Source organism: Balaenoptera acutorostrata, chromosome 15 (assembly GCF_949987535.1).
Source record: "Balaenoptera acutorostrata chromosome 15, mBalAcu1.1, whole genome shotgun sequence".
In the NCBI taxonomy this organism is placed as follows: domain Eukaryota; kingdom Metazoa; phylum Chordata; class Mammalia; order Artiodactyla; family Balaenopteridae; genus Balaenoptera; species Balaenoptera acutorostrata.
In genome coordinates this window covers 67,151,708-67,173,210 of record NC_080078.1, presented here as the reverse complement: position 1 = coordinate 67,173,210, position 21,503 = coordinate 67,151,708, and the positions used below count along the sequence as shown (strand labels likewise).

At 42.8% G+C, this 21,503-nt stretch overlaps 1 protein-coding gene across 4 annotated transcripts; it reads left to right on the top strand.

Moving 5' to 3' along the window:
- The first annotated feature begins 1,783 nt into the window (after positions 1–1,783).
- Positions 1,784–18,162, top strand: DSN1 (DSN1 component of MIS12 kinetochore complex). Of its 4 annotated transcripts, none has more exons than XM_057529461.1 (11): positions 1,784–2,665; positions 4,222–4,264; positions 4,496–4,816; positions 7,134–7,207; positions 8,154–8,226; positions 9,850–9,937; positions 13,646–13,705; positions 14,106–14,180; positions 15,718–15,865; positions 16,733–16,820; positions 17,403–18,162. In XM_057529461.1, the coding sequence occupies exons 2-11, from the start codon at positions 4,237–4,239 to the stop codon at positions 17,504–17,506; spliced, it is 1,059 nt and encodes a 352-aa protein (XP_057385444.1). In that variant the 5' UTR covers positions 1,784–2,665; positions 4,222–4,236; the 3' UTR covers positions 17,507–18,162. The 4 variants fall into 4 exon arrangements, with proteins under 4 accessions (XP_057385444.1, XP_007193230.2, XP_007193229.2 ...); XM_007193167.3 differs by having other exon boundaries at positions 1,787–2,665; positions 4,490–4,816; XM_007193168.2 differs by lacking the exon at positions 4,496–4,816 and having other exon boundaries at positions 1,786–2,665.
- The last annotated feature ends 3,341 nt before the right edge of the window (positions 18,163–21,503 follow it).

Genomic DNA, 21,503 nt, shown 5'->3' with positions numbered 1-21,503 from the left:
GAATTGAGGGAATTCCCTGGAGGTCCAGTGGTTAGGACTCCACGCTTCCACTGCAGGGGGCACAGGTTTGAATCCCTGGTCAGGGAACTAGGATCCTGCAAACCTCACAGTGTGGCCAAAAAAAAAAAGGAATTGAAACTTTCTACAAAAGACTTTCAAAAATTTATCATAGAAAAGGACATGGATTAATTATCTATTACAGTAGAATTAATTATCCCCAAACATTTATTATATCACAGATGCTGTGGGTCAGGAATTCGGGAGCTGAGTAGTTCTGACTCAGGGTCTCCTGAGGGTGCAGTCAAGTGTCAGTCAGGCTGCAATCATGTGAAGGCGTGATTGGGGCTGGAAGATCCACAAGGTGGCTCACTCATATGCCTGGCAAGTCAGTGTTGGCAAGAGGCCTCAGTTCCTCCCCAGGTGGCCCTCTCCATAGGGCTGCTTGAGCATCCTCACAACATGGCAGCTGGCTTCCCCCAGAGCAAGTGATATACGGGAAAGGAGGGTAGAAGTTACAATGTCTTTTATGACTAAACCTTGAAAATCATACACTGTCATTTCTGCAGTATCTTATTGGTTATACAGATTAGCCCTATTCCTTGTGGGAGAGGATTATACAAGGGTATGAAGACCAGGAAGTGGGGAACATTAGGGGCCATCTTGGAAGCCAGCAACCACATGAAAATTACACAGATCTCCTCTTTTTTGAGGGCCTAACAATAGCCAGGCCTGTGCTAGGCATTGAGGATAACAATATATGGGCCTGAAAAACAGGAAAGCAAATGTCAATGGCCAGGGGGAGCCCAGGGTGCTCAGGGAGCTAGGAAGAATCAGCAAAGGCTGCAGAGGGACATCTGAACTGATACCTAAGGTTGAGACGACCAGATGAAGGAGATGATGGCGTGCTGTAGGCAGGAGACGGAAAGGACATGTTCCAGGTGGAGGGAACGGCATGTGTGAAAGCCTAGTAGAAAGAAGAGCAGAACTGGGGAACTGAAAGAAGTCACTGGCGCGATGAAAGAGGCTGGGTCAGATCACGCAGGGCCTTATGAGTGAAGGAGTGTCCACATCCTGTGGACAGTCGGGAGCCACATAAGAACTGAAAGCAGGGAAAGGACATAGAGGATGTACTGGGTCTGGATGCCATGAAGCAGTATACCCACTGTGCCCCAGGACGGCCAGTTCTGGCTGTGTTCTGTTCTTGGGATATTGACAAGCAAGTAGTAGTTGAAGGAGCGGGGTGAGCAGAGAAGGAACTGGGCTCTAGAAAGTGATATTCAGGGAATAAAGAGCAAATCTCTGCTTTCAGATGTCTGTTGGGAGCCAACATGCTGGAACCACATGGTGGAAATTTCAGGAAGGCAGATTTCTGCCTACCACCAGAAAACTCTTCCAAGGACCACAGCTGCTATAGAAGGATGACCACAGTCACGTTCCAGCTGCTGCTCACCAACCCTTCTTTCAGCCTCTGTGGACTGCTTGTAATTCAACACTTGCAGGTTTCAGATCCCAAAGGACTGCACATGCAAGGGGACATTCTGATGGCATCATGCTGGATGCTGAAGCAGCAGTCTGCTATCTGGGAGCACCCAAGCCAGCAAGGGATAGTGGACCAGGCACAGGCTGGGCTCCTGGGAGCACAGAAGGGGGATCTGCTTTTCAGCTTGGCGCCTCAGAGAAGGCTGAGAGAGATGAATCCTCAGCTGAGGCTTAAAATCGGAGAATTTTGCCAAAAACAAAAGGCTTGAAGGGCTTCCCAGGCAGAGGGAATGGCTTGAGCAAAGGAGTAGAAGCAACGGGGGATGATGAGAGGAGAGGCAAGCAGTTTGGGGAGGGGCTGGCCTGCAGTGAGGTTACAAAGGAGAGTTCTTGAACTTCGTCAAGTATAGAAGGGACCACAAGGGGAGAACATGTACTAGAGCAGGACTGGAAAAAGTGTGAGAGTCATGGTCCACATTTTCAGCGTTAAGAAGATAAAAGGAGGGGTGACCATGGCCTAGCGACGGAGCAGGCATCACTGCCCACCCGCTAATGCACTGTATTCCTTTGGCAAGTACCTCTCTGGACCTCTGTTCCCCATCTTAGAAAGGCTCTAAGCATACTGGGCGCAAAGGATACGCTGGTGTGACGGGACCCAGTTAGTGACTCCCTGGGCGTGGCGTAGCTGAAGAGGTGTAACATGGCAAAGTCTAGGGTGGGAAGAACTTGGACAAAGCGGGCGGGGCAACGTCTTGAACACCAGTTTGCGCATGCACCTTGAGGGAAGCCGGCGTTCTGCGCGTGCGCGTGCGCGAGCCCTGGAGGCCGCCGGCCGCCGGCCGCGCATGCGCCCTCGTCTGGCGGGAGTTTTACCGGAGGCGGGGCTGGCGCGGGTGGCGGATCGCCCAGCGGGCCCAGACCAGGAAGGAGCCTCCGCTTTGGTGCAGGGCGTGCGGGGGTCACCCGGGGCCGCGGAGAGTGGCCTGCGACCTTGTTTTTCGGGGACGGAGGCTTTGGGCTGGACGGGCGTCGCTCTGAGGTCAGGAAGTCGCAGACGTCTCCCTGGACGCGGCCCCGCTCACCCGCGCACCATCCTCTTTGGGGTCGGACACCTCGGCCCAGCCCAGACCCAACCCGTCGTCACCCCCGACAACGGGGACTAGGGGGGCTCTGCAGCCACCTCCGGGTAAGAGGAGACCCGAGGCCGGGAGGCGCCTCTCGGTCGGGGCCTGTTTGCCGAGCCAGCGGTCTAAACTCCAGAACAGTGGTTGAAGGCTGGGGGTGGGTCGCAGGCCGGGGTTGGAATTTAGCCTCTGCTCCAGGCTGGTCGCACAACAAGTTTGGGCCAGGCTTTTGTCCCTCTCAACCTCAGTTCTCCTATCTGCAACGTGGAATTGATGATGGTACTTACAGAGCTGTGGAAAGGATTAACAGGATAGTGATGCAAGTAAATTGTTTGCATACACACCCAGGTCCTGGAATGTAATAAGCGCTTAACGGGCGACAGTGATTGCTGCTATTATCCAGGCTTTCATCTGAGTGATACAGTCGTAACTGGGGCGATGTAGATCCTCGATCTCCCCCTCGTTGTTTTGTTATCTTTGCCATGTTGTCCCTTCGCATATATTCATTTCTCTTTACTAAGCACCCCGCAACGTACCAATTTCTGTTGGGGATGGGGGCGGGGGAAGCATGGACGATGTAGAGATGCCTCAGTCATGTCCCTGCCCTTTTCCAATCCGTTAGTTGTCTGTAACAGGCTCTAGAAATACAGTCTGGCCGGGGAGGCAGACACGTAAACAGACTTTACAGCCAGTGCTAGGGAGACCTAGGGGTGGAGCAGCCAACTCTGCCAAAGAGAAGTGGTGTGAAAGCTTCACACTTGAGCTCGATTGGGAAGGATGAATAAGCTTTACAGGCAATGTGTGCAAAGAGTGCAAAGTGGTGCGTGGAATGGGAGTGGCAGGAGAAAGCAGGAATGGGTACTAGTTAGGACTAGCGTCTGGAAGGTGTTGAGTACACTGGAGGAATCTCTGCTGCTGTCTAAAGAATGGATTGGAGGGAATTCCCCAGCGGTCCGATGGTTAGGACTCCGCGCTGTCACTGTGAGGGCCAGGGTTCAGTCCCTGGCGGGGGAACTAAGATCCCACAAACGGCGCGGCCAAAAGTAAAATAAATAAGAATGGATTGGAGAGGAGCAATGCTGCATGTAGGAAAAACCAGTGGAGAGACTGTTAGATTCTTGGGGGAGGTGGGGGAGAGTGGTAGAAATTACGAGATCTGATCTAAATCGATAACTGGAAACGGGGAAGAGTTTTAGAGACTGTTGGAAGTAGAATGAACAGGCCTTTGGATCTGTAGAATTAATCAAGGATAATGTGATTTTTTTCATGTTTTGAAGACCATGTAGATCATAATGCCATCAACTGAATTATGCACTTAGGCACTTGTTAAACACAAAATAATTGGGAAATAAGATGGGGTACATGTTAAGGTGAGTATTTCTAGTGATGAATTCTGTAGAAATTGAGAACAGGAGGTGGTGAGCTGTGCAGATGTTCTCTGGAGGAGGTGGGTGAGGTGGGGTTGGACTGGGCCTTGTCAGGCAGGTAGAATTTGATGGGGCAAAGTGGGGCAGTTCAAAGAGACTAGAAAGCACAAGGCCGATTCTGGGGTAGTAAAGCCCCAGCAAGACTGGGACTGAAATGTGGAGAACAGATCACCTCATTTTCCTGTTTTCAGGGTTCTCCACCCAGGATGACTTCTAGATCAGAGACTGTAGAAGGTGAGTACTGTAGTGAAATTCAGTACCTCTTGGGTTCAGGTTCCTGAGCTTTACCTAAATACTTTCCTGGCTCCTGGTGGATTTGAAAGCACTTATTCACGTATTTGCAGAGATCCTTCCTCAGTGTTTCCATGATCTGGGGCATACATTTCCTTTTTCCACTTTTTTGCACAGATACTTAGTTGTGATGGGTTTGATTCTGTATTTTGACTTTTTTATAACAAGTGCTAGAAGAGGAACCAGTGGCATCTAAGACTCATGATCGTCAATTGGAATCAGATCCCAACCCTGCGGAAGCGTGTGGTAATTCGTCCACCTCCCTGGAGATGACTGAAGGCGTTTCAAAGGAACAGATTCACCTTGGCTCTAGCCCTAAAAAAGGGGAAAGTTGTGATCTCAGCCACCAGGAAGGACTTCATTCCAGGTCCCTTCATTTGTCCCCCCAAGAACAGTGTGCCCGTCATCAAGACAGGAGGCAGTCCTGGCGGCGAGCAAGTATGAAAGAAACGAACCGGCGGAAGTCACTGCCTCCCTTTCATCAGGGCATCACAGGTGGGGTGCCATGTACATAAAACAGTGGAGTTCCAGCTCAGATAAGAGGCAGTGAGGTACGGCAGACAGATAGACTTGACTTTGCTGCTTACTAGCTATGTGACTGAGCAAATCTCTCTGAGCTTCAGTTTCCTCATCTGTAGGAGTATCCTAAGATTATAAGTACTGATGTCAAACACCTAGTAAGTATTCAGTATCATTGCTATTTGTATCATGTTATTAGCTACCCACTGTCATCTATACCATGAACAGAAAATCTGATTTATGGTTGTTCAACATTCACCTCTGCTAAGTGAATGTTCAACATTCGCCTTTGCTAGAAGTAAAGATTTCTTCCTGTGGCTTTCGGCCTCATATCCTTAAGCAGAACAGAAGGTGGATGGGTCGCTACCTGATTTTAGGCTTTATAACTGAAAATGTCGCAGAGGGAAGGACACATAAAAATATCTAGGGTAAAAACCTAGTTTTTTAGACATGCTGTATTTGAATGTGATTTTGTGTGAATTTATAATAATAGCATCTCAGTAAGCATTGAAGTACAAGATTTAATATGGAAAGTAACACATTTCAGGAAGACCTTACTAGCTGTGTGATCTTGAGCAGGTCCCTTAACCTCCTTTGCCTACGGTCCTCATCAGTAAACGGGATGAAATAATACCTATCTTACGGGGTTGTGTGAGAATTAAATGAGTTGATATAGAGCACAGTACTTGGCACACGGTAAATAAATAGCTCAAGTGTTAAGCTGTAGTGATTATTTTAAAGACATCACCTCACTTCCAGATGGTCTGATGTTTAGCAGGAATTCTGGGTAAAAACAGCCATGTAGCATATCAGAAAATTGCTACCACGATTAGGCTCATGCACTTTACTCCATGGACGTGCCAAGAAACTTCAGTTTCCTAAGATTGCCCTAACCTGCATCTCTGTTCCAGAGCACGTGGGCCTAAAATCCTGTGCAATAGAAAATTACTGATGCATAATAAGATTTGTTATCTCCTGGTCACTACCAGCCACTTGCCAAGTTTCTTTGGTTATAGGCAGAAGGTATCCTGTTTTTCATGACTAAAAGCAAGGAGAAGTAATCAAGAGAGGGCACGAAAGAACTTTAAAAACACAGCCAGCTGAAGCTGGAGGGCAAGAAGACATGTATCTCTCCCAATTCTCAAAGCAAATTTCCTTTGCTGTATAATGGTTGATGTTTTTAAATGAACATAATTGAAAAAACAGTATCTATGTCTTCTAGTTGTTTGAGGATTCAGTGGCATAATTATGTAAAATGCCCGTTCAGTTCTGGCTGACTCACTGTGTGACCTTGGGCAAGTTACCTATTACCTAACCTTTGTCAAATGGAGTTGATAAGATACTTGGGGCTTCCCTGGTGGTCCAGTGGTTAAGACTCCATGTTTCCACTGCAGCGGGCAGTGGTTCGATCCCTGGTCTTGGAAGATCCCACATGCCGGGCGGTGTGGGGAAAAAAATAAAAAAAGATTCACCCAGATAAGATACTTGCCTCAAGTTTTAATGAGGTGTGTATAGCGTTTAATAAAATGCCTTTTAGATAGCAGATGTTCAACAAATTACTGTTAATGTATCATTAGGTCATTATAGAGAGGCAGCATGGTATTAGTGGGAAAACAGGTTTTGGTGATGGACTTGGGGTTGAATTCTGGCTCCACCAGTCTCTGGCTTCAAACAAGTTATATCCCCTCTGAGCTTCAATTTCCCCATCCGTAAAATGGAGCTCATAGTTTATAAGAAGATTCTTAAGACAGTGTATGTAGGTATGTATGTATTTATTCATTCATTCATTCATGGCTGTACCACACAGCATGTGGAATCTTACTTCGCCGACCAGGGATCAAACCCACGCCCCCTTCACTGGGAGCACGGAGTCTTTAACCACTGGACTGCCAGGGAAGTCCCAAGACAGTGTATTTAAAGCACACTGCAGTGCCTGTCATAGAAATACTGAAATATTCCCACCTCCTTTCTTCAAATGGTGAATATAAAACATAAAAGGAGTTAAATTTTTTTTTTTTAATCTACGTTGTTTAGCAAGACAAGATTTTAATGTAGTACACAAAAGGTTCTTATAACTTTTCAAAGTTAGGATGCACAGATGGGTAAATGTCATTCTTTGGTGATCTTGAACAAATTAGATGTGACTATATATGAATTCTCCCTTTAATTAGAGAAGGCTGCTTGGGTTTTCTTAAGTTGGACCGCATCAAGGGGGAGGGAATTTTTCAGTTTTTTTTACTTTGCTAACTGTGTAAGTATCCATCTCCTTCAATATGGTGATATTTTATGTTAGAGCTCTGCAGATCCATCAGTGTCAACATAGCAGAAAGGAAACGGCTGGGCTGTCTCCTGCTTTCCAGTTTCCAGGTGAGAGTCTCAGGATTGGGAAATGCTTTCTTTTTCTATTTTCTTTTTTTTTTTTTAATTTTATTTATTTATTTATTTTATTTATGGCTGTGTTGGGTCTTCGTTTGTGTGCGAGGGCTTTCTCTAGTTGTGGCAAGCGGGGGCCACTTCATCGCAGTGCGCGGGCCTCTCACTGCTGTGGCCTCTCTGTTGCGGAGCGCAGGCTCCAGACGCGCAGGCACAGTAGTTGTGGCTCACGGGCCCAGCCGCTCCGCGGCATGTGGGATCCTCCCAGACCAGGTCTCGAACCCGTGTCTCCTGCATTGGCAGGCAGATTCTCAACCACTGCGCCACCAGGGAAGCCCTCTTTTTTTTTTTAAACTGTTACTATGACATCCCCAAAGAGAGATCAATACTGTGTGATTTATCGGTAAAGGGTAAAAGATATTTCTCTCTAGTGGGATTAATTTAAAAGCCAGCTTTAATCCCGGGAGCTGATCTGTCTCTGGACTAGGCTCTACCAGTCCCATCGGTGCTGCTGTCGCTGAGCACTTAACAGTCAGATTTCCCCGATCTAGTATATTTTGCTCACTGGCAGCAAACGATGGGAATTTACAGTGAGTGGAGGTCAAATCTAAGTTTAAGCAGTCGTTTGAGGTCTGACTGCATTCTAAGTTGGTATTATCTGGCTGACTGGTGATCACATCAGTTTAGATAAGCAAGTAATTTGTGTGAATTAAATGACCATTTTTTTTCCTGAATCAAAAATCAAATCATATAGTCTAGGCAACAAAGAGTTTTTCCCTTACCTTTTGATTGTCTCATTTTGTTTTGTTTATATGAAAAATCTTAGGTGTAGAATTAAATCATGTTTACTCACATTTATTAAACATCATAAAATTACATGAACTCGGGACTGGCCTGGGAAATCTTGGTTGTTGTACTGAAAATGCTTTTTTTTATTTAGTTCTCTGTTCAGAAACTTGAACCTTTCCTAAGGGGCACTGAGGGCTTCAGTCTTGAAAGTTTTAGAGCCAAAGGTAAGTTACTAAGACTAGACAAGTGAGCTTTGACCTTGGTCTGTACCTTCTATGAGGGTCAATTGAAGCCCCATTCTCAGGATCCCCATTTACAGGAACTGCTGCCTCACAAAACCAGCTCCCCTCCTTTTTTGGGGAGTTGCATTAAAAAAATAAGAATATATGTTTATGAAGTTCAGAAGGTCCAAAAGTGAAAAAAGTGAGCCTTTCTTCCACTGTGACCCCAATCACAGTTCTTTCCTCCCAGAGGAAACTGCAGTCACCAGCTTCTTGTGTATCCTTGCAGAGAGATTTATTGCATTTCTAAACATTTATCCATTGAAATCAAATGAGTAAAACCACTCTACACTGTTCTTTACCTTGTGTTTTTTTTTAACTTAATTTATCTTGCAGATAGTTCTATATCACACTTACAGAGCTGTCTTGACATTTTAGTAGCTACATGATACACCATTTTATAAATGTACCATATTTGATTTAACCAGTTTTTTACTGATGGACTTTTAGAGTTGTTTTCAGTCTTCTACTGTTGCAATGAATGGATAATGAATACCTTTTTATACAAGCCTGTTGGCACATATTCAAGTAAAAGTAAGATAAATTTCTAGATTGGAAATTAACTAGTGTAATTATACTGTAACTAAAAGTTTAGATTTTTTACTATTGGTGATAAAAGGTATTTTTTTGTACTTCTAATCTGTGTTTCTTTTTCTTTTGAAGAGGATAATAATTTTTTCATATTTTTAGAGGAGAGCCATTTGTGCTTTATTTTCTGTGTATTGTCTGTCCATATCCTTTGTTCATTTTTGAAAATTGGGATATTGGCTCTTTTATATTGATTTTGTAGGAACTCTTTATATATTAAGGAAATTAGCTGTTTGTCTGTGATGTAAGTTACAAATATTCTTTCCCAGGAATCAGTTTTCAGCTTTCCAGAAAGTAGCTATTCTCCTTACAGTGTCATTACACAATCATCCAGGTCAGAAATACTCAGTGTTACCCACTTAAAAGACCTAGAAAATACATGAACTCGGACTTAACTTACTTAGTCAGTTAAAGCTATTTATCTCAGAACTGCACTACCACCATAATTAGAGTAGATATGCCCAGGTTATTTTGATAGCTGTTTAACATATCTTTTCCCCTCTGCATTCCTCACCTGAATTTAATTGTGAACTCTTCCATATTTAAGCAGAGACCTGTTTTTACCTTATTATGCCCATAATTCTTTATTTGCCTCCAACATTTCTCATTACACTCTTGCCCATTGCCTGACTTCTGTAATATGTTCTTCCACCCAGTGCCAGCAGATCAAATCTCTTGAAAAGAATGAAATGTCCGTGCAGATACATCTTTTTAACTGCTTTTTCACCAGTCAAGTGTCAAAAACACTATTATAAATGTTATAAAGAGGAGTTGTCTTTCATTTTATCTATACCTATCCAAAGGAAAAAGATAAAATCTTCCTGCATATTTATACCACTTTTTTAAATGGGTGAGAATGTAACAGGGGACCCTAGAGCTGGGACCACATTAAGTATGTTATATCTTTGTCAGCAGCTCACTGTGAAAATTTATATTCTCTTTATTTTATAACATATAATTTTATTCTATTCTGTCTAGCATCTTCTCTTTCTGAAGAATTGAAACATTTTGCAGACAGACTGGAAAGTGATGGAACTCTACAAAAATGTTTTGAAGATTCAGAAGGGTAAGAGCAATTCCCCTTCTGTCCAAAATTATAATTGAATTAGGACTTTTTATTTATTTATTAAAAAAATTGTTTTTTTAATATTTATTTATTTGGCTGCACTGGGTCTTAGTTGCGGCACGCGGGATCTTTGTTGCCGTGTGTGGATCTTCGTTGCGGCATGTGGGATCTAGTTCCCTGACCAAGGATCGAACCCGGGCCCCCTTCATTGGGGTTGCAGAGTCTTAGCCACTGGACCACCAGGGAAGTCCCTAAAAAAATTTTTAATTAAAGTATAGTTGATTTACAATGTTGTATTAGTTTCTGATGTACAGCAAAGTGATTCAGTTACATATACATATATTCTTTTCCATTATGGTTTATTACAGGATATTGAATATAGTTCCCTGTGCTATACAGTAGGACCTTGTTTATCTATTTTATATACACTAGTTTGTATCTGCTAATCCCAAACTCCTAATTTATCTCTCCCCACCCCCTTTCCCCTTTGGTAACCATAAGTTTGTTTTCTTTTTTCTTTTTTTAAAGATTTTTACATTTATTATTATTATTATTATTTTTTTTTTTGGCTGTGTTGGGTCTTAGTTGCAGCACGCAGGATCTTCATTGAGGCATGCAGGATCTTTCATTGGGGCACGCGGGTTTCTCTCTAGCTGTGCAGGTTTTCTCTTCTCTAGTTGTGGTGCACAGGCTCCGGGGCGCGCAGGCTCAGTAGTTGTGGTGCGTGGGCTTAGTTGCTCTGCGGCATGTGGAATCTTAGCTCCCTAACAGGGATCAAACCCGCGTCCCCTGCATTGTAAGGCGGATTCTTTACCAATGGACCACCAGGGGAGTCCCCCATAAGTTTGTTTTCTATGTCTGTGAGTCTGTTTCTGTTTTGTAAATAAGTCATTTGTGTTGTATTTTAGATTCCATATATAAGTGATATCATATGGAATTTGTCTTTCTTTGTCTGACTTACTTAGTATGATAATCTCTAGGTCCATCCATGTTGCTGCAAATAGCATTATTTCATTATTTTTTATGGCTGAGTAAATACTCCATTGTGTGTGTGTGTGTGTGTGTGTGTGTGTGTTTGTATACACATACGCCACATGTTTATTCATCTGTCGATGGACACTTAGGTTGGTTCCATGTCTTGGCTATTGTAAATAGTGCTGCTATGAACATTGGGATGCATGTATCTTTTTGAATTAGAGTTTTCATCTTTTCTGGACATATGCCCAGGAGTGGGGTTGCTGGATCATATGGTAATTCTATTTTTAGTTTTCTAAGGAACCTCCATACTGTTCTCCATAGTAGCTGCACCAACTTACATCCCACCAACAGTGTTAGGAGGGTTCCCCTTTTAACACACCCTCTCCAGCATTTATTATTTGTAGACTTTTTTTTTCTCACCACGCGGCTTGTGAGGTCTCAGTTCCCCAACCAGGGATTGAACCCAGGCCACAGCAGTGAAATCCTAACCACTAGGAGACCAGGGAACTCCCTGTAGACTTTTTAATGATGGCCATTCTGATGGTATGAGGTGATACCTCATTGTAGTTTTGATTTGCATTTCTCTAATAATTAGCGATGTTGAGCATCTTTTCATGTGCCTGTTGGCCATCTGTATGTCTTCTTTGGAGAAATAAAACTTTTTATTTTAATTAGACAGTTGTTCATGCACTCAACAAACGTTTATCCAGCATCCCCTATGTACCAGGCTCTTCTAGAAGCTGGAGATAAATAGTGGTAAATAATCAAACAAGATCTCTCTTCTTATACATTGTAATAGGAGAGACGGTCAAACAAATACATAGAAAATAATGATTTCAGATAGTGATAATCTAAGAAGTCAGTAAATATGAGAGTGACTTGAGGGGTGGGCAACTTTAGCTAGAGTGTTCAGAGAAGTCCTCTGGTGATTTGACCTTTGCACTGAGACCTATGAGACCTGGATAGTGAGAAGGAACCAGCCATGGAAAGATGAGAGGAAAAGTGCTCTTCGGGTCTTCGCTAGCCATGCAAGTTGGAGATAAATTTATGTTCTTTAGCTGTTGGCAAGCAAGAATATTAGGAGAAATTTTGCAGTCGCACCCCCAAACTGGTCGTTCCTCTTCAGGGGCAGCACCCAACCCTCTACCCACTGCCTGTAACAAATCATGTAACTTGGGCTTACACTTTTGACTTCACAAAGGTCTACCTTTCTGTGGATCCTTAGAATTAACATTACTATTCAGGAAATGAAAAATATTTTAGTTCAACGTAGCTTCTCTTTTAATACAATATATATATATTTTTTTTTTTTCCATCAGTGCTCCTTTATTGTTCTTCACTGTACATATCTTACCATGAGAGAATTACATTTATCAGGCAGCACTGAAGCTATTTATTCCCTTCTTATTCCATTAATTAAACTATAATACAATCACTTGGGTTACCCATAACCAGTCTTTGGAAGATTAATATAGGATGCTATTCTTTTGCTCATATTTGGCCTCTGCATGGTAATGAAACAGCAATAAGGTTTAAATTCCCATAACTTAATGCAGTATATTTAAGCCACAGGCTGCTGCATCTCAGCCAGAGGTGATAGAGGCTGTTTTTCACAGGCCTTGGTAGAAAAAACACGAACTGTGACACAACTGATTTGCTTTTGCCAGGTAGAGTACCAAGTACATCTGCAAAATTTTGGCATTTTCAATGCCTCCTGCTTTTCCTTTAGGATTAATCGCCCTGCAGAGCCGAGGCATTGGTTTAAGTAAAACATATCCAACCAGTAGCTTCAGTTTAAGTGGAAATACAAGATGGTTATATGGAAAAGTATTGTTGATTCTTAAAAGATGTTAAGGTTTTGATTACTGGGAAGGGAAGAGGCTAAAAAACGGCGTGAACAAAACTTTGGAGATTGAAACCCTCAGATGTTTGATGCTGAATGGCATTATATGAGACAATAGATAAAGGGTAATTGGAATCAAAGTTAATGAGCTGGACAGAGCCAGAACCTTAAGTGAACCTTAAGTGCCAGGTTAAGGAGTTTTGGCTTTTCTTCTGAATGCAGTGGAGGGTCACAGAATTTTTAAGCAAGGAAAAAAATTAAAGGAACATTTTAAGAAAGGTTAATCTGGCTGTGTGCGAATTAGAATTGGTGAGAGAAATAAATGATGAAGAGACCACTGAGAAAGCTGTTACCTGGTGCAAAAGTGAAATAGAGCCCAAGAATAAATATTTGTTGAAAGATAAATTCTGGGACTTCTCTAGTGGCGCAGTGGTTAAGAATCTGCCTGCCAATGCAGGGGACACAGGTTCGAGCCCTGGTCCAGGAAGATCCCACATGGGCACAGAGCAGCTAAGCCCATGCACCACAACTACTGAGCCTCTGCTCTAGAGCCCGTGTACCACAACTACTGAGCCCGTGTGCCTAGAGCCCGTGCTGTGCAGCAAGAGAAGCCACTGCAATGAGAAGCCCGCACACCACAACGAAGCCCCTGCTCAGCGGTACTAGAGAAAGCCTGCATACAGCAAGGAAGACCCAACGCAGCCAAAAAAAATAAATTAAAGAAAACTTTTTTAATAAATAAATAAATTTAAATCTTCAGAAACGTTTTAAAAAAAAAAAAAGATAAATTCTGAACATGTTTTATTGCCATTAAAATTATGTAAGGTGTCCATAGCAAGTGCTCTTGGAAGGTTTGTGTTAATCTCATCATCCTGTCTGTATTCTAGAAGAGCACCAGATTTGTCTCTGGAAACATCAGTGGCTGAGATGAAGGAATATATAACCAAGTAAGTGAAAATGAGTGAACCTTTGTTGGAAAATCTAAATTCATCTGGGAAAAATAACTAAACCTGGGAAAAAGGAATAGTAAACATCCTGTTCAGTGTGTCAATACTAGTTTATCCACACTGGAAGTTAGACAGCTGCACACTGGGATTTTATGGGCTGTACTGATGGCCAGTTTCATAGAATGGAGTCTAGAGACTAAAGATGTGGATTTGATATTAAGAACTCATGTTTGATTTGATTAAATTAATAGCCTCTGAATTGGTCATGCTTTCTCATCCTTTTATGACCTTTTTATTCATATCTTAGAACCAGAGTAGACACCTAATACACTTATTGTTGCCCTGAGTGATTCAGAGTGAGATGATAAAAAATTAACTGAATTTTTTTCTGTTCCTATAGGTTTTCTTTAGAACGTCAGAGTTGGGATCAGCTCTTGCTGCACTACCAGGAGGAGGCTGAAGAGATCATATCCAGGTTAGATCTGTGACAGGAAATAGGAAGCTTTTACCTTGTGGAATTTGATTTGAATTGATTTCAGTTCTGTTAGCACAAATTGAACGATGAATCCATTCTTAGAGGCCAATCAACTCACCAAATCCCTGTAACGTGTATATTAGCACTTTGTAAATGGAGAGTGAGGGGGAAGGGAAGGAAGAGTTGTCACTATTTTCAGTCAAAGAACAGAATTGCCTCTGTTCTGTGTCCTTGGCTGCCATTCCACATCCTGGGGTAGACAGGCACATTTCTGCCCTGTACCTGGCAACCTGGGGCTGGGCCAAGAACAGTATCAAGGGACTTCAGTGAGCACATGGCCTTTGAGCTGCAGGTATGGGTGAGAACCCTGGCCAGGGCCTTCACGGAGATACAGACATGAAATGGGTAATGGAAGATGATGTGTAGGAGAGAGAGGATCTTTGTCTGGGTCTTGAAGGCATAAGAAAATGGGTAAGTGCTAGATTTTGATTTCATTTTACCATCCAAACCAGTGATTTTAAGCTTTTTTTCCCAAACAGAATCTTAGCTAGAAATGTAACTATAAAACATTAGCCAAAATAGTAATTGCAAAAGTGGCCTCTTAGTAGAGAGGTGCTTTGAGGAACACAGTTTGAAAAACTCCCCCAGTCTAAGCATTGATGGTTATTAGTTACTTTCTTCACCCTTTAAATGTTCTATTTATGAAGATAGATAATGTATAAGATGGCAGTTTCAGAATAAAAACTTTTGATGGGGCATAGCTTAATAGTTAAGAGGAATGCTTCTGGAAGCAGACTGTCTCTATTCAAATCCTAACTGCTCCTTACTTCTGTGACCTTAGGCAATCTGAAGTGCCTCATTTGAAAATGGGGATCATATTAGTTCATACCTCGTTGGGTTATTATGAGGGTTAAATAAGGTTAAATGGAAAGTGCTTAGCTGTGTCTGGCACCCAGTAAGCACTCAGTAAATTGTAGTAGCTGTTACTAAAGAGTCATCATCAGTTTTCGTGAACTGTCCATTATATTCAGTTTGTGGTTGTTGTTGGGGTTTTTTGGCCACACGCCGTGCAGCTTACGAGATCTTAGTTCCCCAACCAGGGATCAAACCCACACCCTCGGCCATGAAAGCACGGAGTCCTAACCACTGGACCTCGAGGGAATTCCCTATATTCAGTTATTTTAGATAATTGAAGTGGGCCAGCATCTCTTTGGTAAAAGATTATAGACGTTGACTTCAGGATAGCAGGCTTTGGCTTTACCCCAAGTGTAGTCCTTTTTGTAAATGGACCTTACTGTTAGGTGGAGTCAGCTAACCTTCTAGCATTTCCTGGAGTCCAGGGGTATAAAAATATTAATATTGGATAATGATCTCAGAATCTCCTGTTAGTTAGAGAGCCTGTACTTTCAGTGGGGTGGAAGAATATTCATTCAGGTTAATAAAGCCTTCTAGGAGGTTTTTTCCCTAGGTAATCTTTACTGTTTTCCCCAGAAAATGATTATAAAATTATTTGAAAGCTCTTTTGTTTTGTGTTTAGAGGATCAACTGAAACCAAAAATACTGAAGTTGAAGTGGAACCTACAGCATATCTTGGGTCTTCCCAGAGTGAAGTCCTTAATACAAAGCCTGACTACCAGAAAATATTACAGAACCAGAATAAAGTCTTTGATTGTATGGAGTTGGTGGTAAGTTGGGTCATGTTTCTTTTGTTGAGTTATCCAGCTTTGCTACCTTGTCATCCTTGGAAATTAAAAGACGTGGAGAATATGCGTAATTAGATGAGATAAGAGATATTCAACTCTACCTTGGGGAAACATGGAGAGACAATGGAAGAAAAGAAACGAATAAATGGTGATAAGTGCTAATAAATCAGGTGGAGGGAGGGCTGTAGGTTGCTATATAGAGGGGTTGAAGGTCCTGCTAAGGTTCTACTTTAGTAAGACTTGAAAGAAATGAGGAATGATCCATGAGGACATTTTGGAGAAGAGTAGTGTATCAACCCAAGTATTAACAGGAAGCACATGGCATTTGATATAGGATAATTCAAGGAGAGTCTGTTTACAGAGGGGCTAAGTACAAAAGCGTGGGTTTCAGGAAACCAAAAGTAATCTGGGGCTTAGAGGCAGCTGAGCTATTACCTGTCGGCTGGAGGAAGGAACAGTTACTGTGGTACCTGGCAGGGAGTCATATAGTGGGATGCTTTGAGAGAGCCATGACGTTCAGTTGAGAGACACAGCCAACTCAAGATGACCCTTCTGGAAGCAGGCCTGGGTAAAATACCCTGGCCTCATTCAGCTCCCTCGCACTTGGCTCCTTCTTGGCCAAGCCCACCCAGAAACCAGAGGACATGGGATCTTGTTGGAGGTTGTGCAGGTCAGCCCGCTGGGGCATAGAGCAGTGTGGAGAAGAGTGGAGTGGGGATGTCTGGCATAAGCATTCCAGGTTGAAAGAACAGCAAAAGCAAAGCTCCTGAGCAGGAGCTCTCCTGACATGTTTGAGGAGCCTCAAAGATGCCTGGACCCTTACAGTTGACAGCTGTCTTTTGTCTGCAGATGGACGAACTGCAGGGATCCATGAAGCAGCTGCATGCCTTTATGGAGGAAAGTACCCAGTGCCTCCAGAAGGTGTCAGTACAGCTCGGTAAGCCTGTCTGAAGGGGACCAGAGCTTGTACTGTTTTATGTCTCATAGCCCTTCGGATACACACTGCCCTTCAAAACATATGGTCTCAGAGGGTAAGGCCTATATCTGGTGGGGTTTCTTTTCCCCTCACAATAACTATTACGTTGTGGGTACTCAAAGTTGATGGGAAATTTGTAGATGTAAATTCCACAGAAGCACAGTAGACTGAGAATTAAATCTCCACAAACTGTGTTGTTTGGGTAAATCCAAGACTTAAGAAATACCCATTGCCTTTTTTCCCTTTTCATTCTTCAAGAATCCACTAAGTGACACTGACATTACTTATCCACCACTTTTCCTGACCACCTCCAGCCCTAAATTATGTGCTATACATACCTTCATTTCATTATTCATTGGATGGTATTGTGGTTGTAGTTGCAGCTGGCTTTCCTGCCAGACTGCCATCTCGTAGAGGGCACGTGCTCTAATTTGTTGTTGGAATGCCCTTCTGTGTGTCTGGCACAGTGTCCACACAGTAAGTTTTCAATAAATGGTATTTGAATTCAATTGAAATTTATTTTTTGGCTCCTTTTCTCTGCAGGGAAGAGAAGCACGCAACAATTAGATCCTTCACCAGCTCGAAAACTGCTCAAGCTTCAGCTACGGAAGCAGCCTAGCACATGTTGCTCTAAATCTTGTCAGTGACCTTATGCAGCTTTTCTGCCACAGGATGCTCCAGAGGAGAGAAACAGGAAGAGTGCCCCGGTGCACGGCAGCTGCACAGCGGGCTAAGCTGTGACATCTGCCCTGTTGCCTTTGAAGATAACTGGCTGACTATAAAGCACTTCGATTTTTTTCTTAAAATGATGGAATTTATGCATCTGAAAGAATGTCCTATAGAAACTTTTTCCAAGAATGTGCAAAGTGCTTGAGACTTCTGCTTTGGAATGACCTTCAGAACTAGTGGCCCATTCTTTTAAATATCCTTTGTGATGAGAAACCTTCCTCTTGTGAAGATGTTTTTCAGGCTTTGAAACAACGCAAAGTCATTCAGGGCCAAATCCGATAAACATTTTAGGGGTCGTCCTGGTTGTAAAGGGAATGAGACTGATTTCTAGTGTGGCTTTGAAGGTGATTTTAGGATCGTGTTTTAGCATCGTGTGGATACATAAATCACATCACAACATGTCCAAATTGAAGGAAGTACCACTCATTCTCTATATCCTGTTGTCTATAGTGTGCTTTAGCTTTTAATATTGAGTGGACATCCTAAATCCTGGATTCATGGCAAGAAGGGGTTAAGTACCTCTTTTCATTGTTCTCCATATTTGTTAATAATATGCATTATAAGATTGCACATACTTAAAAGCTTTCCCTTGTCTTTGTGTATATTTTGAGTGTATAAAAAAATGAAAAGGCAGGGAAGGCTTAGCAGAAAATAGGATTCTTTGCCAGGATCTGGAAGTGAACAGTAGTGTGGAGATACGCCTCAGCATTAACTACCAGTAAAACACCAGCTAATTTTTTTTTTTTTTTTTTTTTTTTTTTTATTTATTTATGGCTGTGTTGGATCTTCGTTTCTGTGCGAGGGCTTTCTCTAGTTGCGGCGAGCGGGGGCCACTCTTCATCGCGGTGCGCGGGCCTCTCACTGTCGCGGCCTCTGTTGTTGCGGAGCACAGGCTCCAGATGCGCAGGCTCAGTAATTGTGGCTCACGGGCCCATTTGCTCCGCGGCATGTGGGATCTTCCCAGACCAGGGCTCGAACCCGTGTCCCCTGCATTGGCAGGCAGATTCTCCACCACTGCGCCACCAGGGAAGCCCAACACCAGCTAATTTATTGTTAGTGTCTCTTATTCTCTGATCCTATTAGGACAAAATCCATTTCACTTAAATACCCAGTCATTATCCTAAGTCTTAAGCCTTCGCCTAAGCACCAGTTAGTGAGAGGTGATATCTCCTTGCTTTGACCTGCATTCCTTATTCTTTCATGGGTTTGCAGAGCCCCTGCTGTATGCCACTCACAGTTGTAGGAACTGGGAAGAGAGCAAAGAACAAAAACAGACTCGGGACCTCCTTTCATGATGCTCACAGTCTAGTGGGGACAAGGGAACAAGAAGACACGGAACAAGAAGAGAGCCCTAGTCCACAGAAGTGATGTTTTAGTTAACTTGGGAAGGAGAAAGGAGTTAAATAGGGCAGTTATTTGAGGTAAAAGGAGCAGCATTTACAAAGGTCTGAGGGGAGAGAGAGAAATGTAAGAGCCACGTGAGACAAAGATAATCGAAAGTCATTGGAAGGTTTTGAGAGAGGGAGAGAAGGGATCAGAGCTTTATTTTTAAAAGATCAGGGACTTCCCTGGTGGTCCAGTGGTTAAGACTGCACTTCCACTGCAGGGGGCACGGGTTCAGTCCCTGGTCAGGGAATTCAGATTTTGCATGCCACGCGGCAGCAGCCAAAAAAAATCACTCCAGTTGCTGTTTGGAGAACAGACAGAAGCAAGTATGTGTGGGTGTGAGAGACCAGTTGGGCTATTGTAGTCATCAGGTGGGGAATGACAGCCTGTGCTGGGAGTTGGCAATGGATGAGTGTGGGGAGTCGTCCACAGTGTCTGGAACATAGCAGGCATGTCACCTACGTGTTAAACGCCTAACTGCCACGTATTAACTGACCGAGAAAAAGTTATTTAACCTCTTATTTGTAAGATTGGGGGAATGATAGAATCTATATCACAGGGATGCTATAAGGGTTAGATTAAATAACGTAAGTTTAGAACAGTGGTATGAATATGATGGAGGGGGTGGATAATAGAGCAGATAATGAGATGGGAAAGCTTGTTTGGAATGCCAAACATGTCAACTAGAATGTTGGATATACAGGTGGAAAACTGGGTAGGAAAACCTGGACTAGAAATAAAATTTGGAAGTTACTGATATCTAGTTATTAAAGCCTTAAGAGTAGATAATATTGTCCAGAGTAGAGCAAGAAGGGAAACTGGACAGACCCAAGGAAAGCTTTTAGGAATCAGAGGAGTGGTGTTAATTGCCTACTCTCAGAAGCAGAATAGTATAGTGGAAAGAGTGTAGAATTTGGAGTGAATCTTCATCCTTATCCTCAATTTCCTTTCTGTGAAATGGGGAGAGATCACCTCTCTCCAAAGGTGATTGTACCTCTCCAGCCCCATTTTATCTACTACATTGTATTACATCTTTTGTTGATAAGAATTTAAGCCCAAGGATAACAAGTATGTTTTTGTGTCTTCAACAGCTATGCAAGATAGAGCACAGAAAAAGAATATTTAATAAGCTCTGAACATTCTATACACATACAGACCACAACTTTATGAGATAAATTCTGTTTTTTGTCATTATAGATGAGGAACTCAGGCATGGAGGGGCTTAATAATCTAACCAAGAACATATAGTAAGACACAGACCTACTAGAGAATGGACTTGAGGATATGGGGAGGGGGTGGGGTGAGATGTGACAGGGTAAGAGAGTGTCATGGACATATATACACTACCAAATGTAAAATAGATAACTAGTGGGAAGCAGCCGCACAGCACAGGGAGATCAGCTCGGTGCTTTGTGACCACCTAGAGGGGTGGGATGGGGAGGGTGGGAGGGAGGGAGATGCAAGAGGGAAGAGAAATGGGAACATATTGTATATGTATAACTGATTCACTTTGTTATAAAGCAGAAGCTAACACACTATTGTAAGGCAATTATACTTCAATAAAGATGTTTAAAAAAAAAAAAAAAAGAACATATAGATAGGAGTGGAGGGTCAACTAGAACCCATGTGGCACTCAGTAAATGTTAACAAATCATATAATAAAAGGCTGTGCTCAGTATTAGTTTTCCCTCTCCCCAAATTTGGTTCAGGAATTGCACTTGATGAATATTATAGACAGTTGCAGCCCTTGAGATGTTTGGTAATACTCTTCCATTTGCCCTACTTTAGTTAAGAGAATATCTTGCTTTTAGTCAATGATACTTAACCCTAAAGAAATAATAGATCAAATTATAAGCTCTTTCAAGGAAGGGAGTATGTCCTGTACATTTTGGTGTTTTTTAAATTTGGGTGTAATTAAGCTTAATGTAATCATTCTGGGGAAAAAAAATTCCATTTCTCATGTTGCGCTCTAAAAAGGAGATGGTGTGGCTGGTGGCTGTAGTAGAGGTGATACAATGGAGGACTAGGAATTAGGAGCCCTGTCTTGGATTCTGGTTCTTTTCTTTTTTAACTTTTATTGGAGTATAGCTGATTTACAATGTTGTGTTAGTTTCTGCTGTACAGCACAGTGAATCAGTTATACGTATACATATATACACTCTTTTTTAGATTCTTTTCCTATATAGGTCATTACAGAGTATTGCGTAGAGTTCCCTGTCCTATATCTAGTTCTTAAGTTACTGGTTCATTCACCAGAAACTTACTAAGCCCTTTCCTCATGCCAAACACTGTGCTAGGTGCCATGTGACCTTGGGTACCTCTCAGGGCCCATGTCAAAGGAGGATGCTATGCCCTGTAAAGCAGGGGTCCCTAACCCATGGGCCGCAGACCGGTACCGCCTGAACCATCCTCACCCCCCAACCCCCCACCGTCCGTGGAAAAAATTGTCTTCAATGAACCCAGTCCCTGGTGCCTAAAAGGTTGGGGCCTGCTGCTGTAAAGAGCTCTTAGGGGCTTCCTAAGGATGCA

What these genes read in the sequence shown, in the direction of transcription:
- DSN1 (XM_007193167.3), top strand. Translation starts at nt 4,237, where the DNA reads ATGACTTCTAGATCAGAGACTGTAGAAG. An exon ending in TAGATCAGAGACTGTAGAAG is followed by an intron (nt 4,265 to 4,489) that starts GTGAGTACTGTA and finishes TTTTATAACAAG; the next exon opens with TGCTAGAAGAGGAACCAGTG. An exon ending in GCTGAAGAGATCATATCCAG is followed by an intron (nt 14,181 to 15,717) that starts GTTAGATCTGTG and finishes TTTTGTGTTTAG; the next exon opens with AGGATCAACTGAAACCAAAA.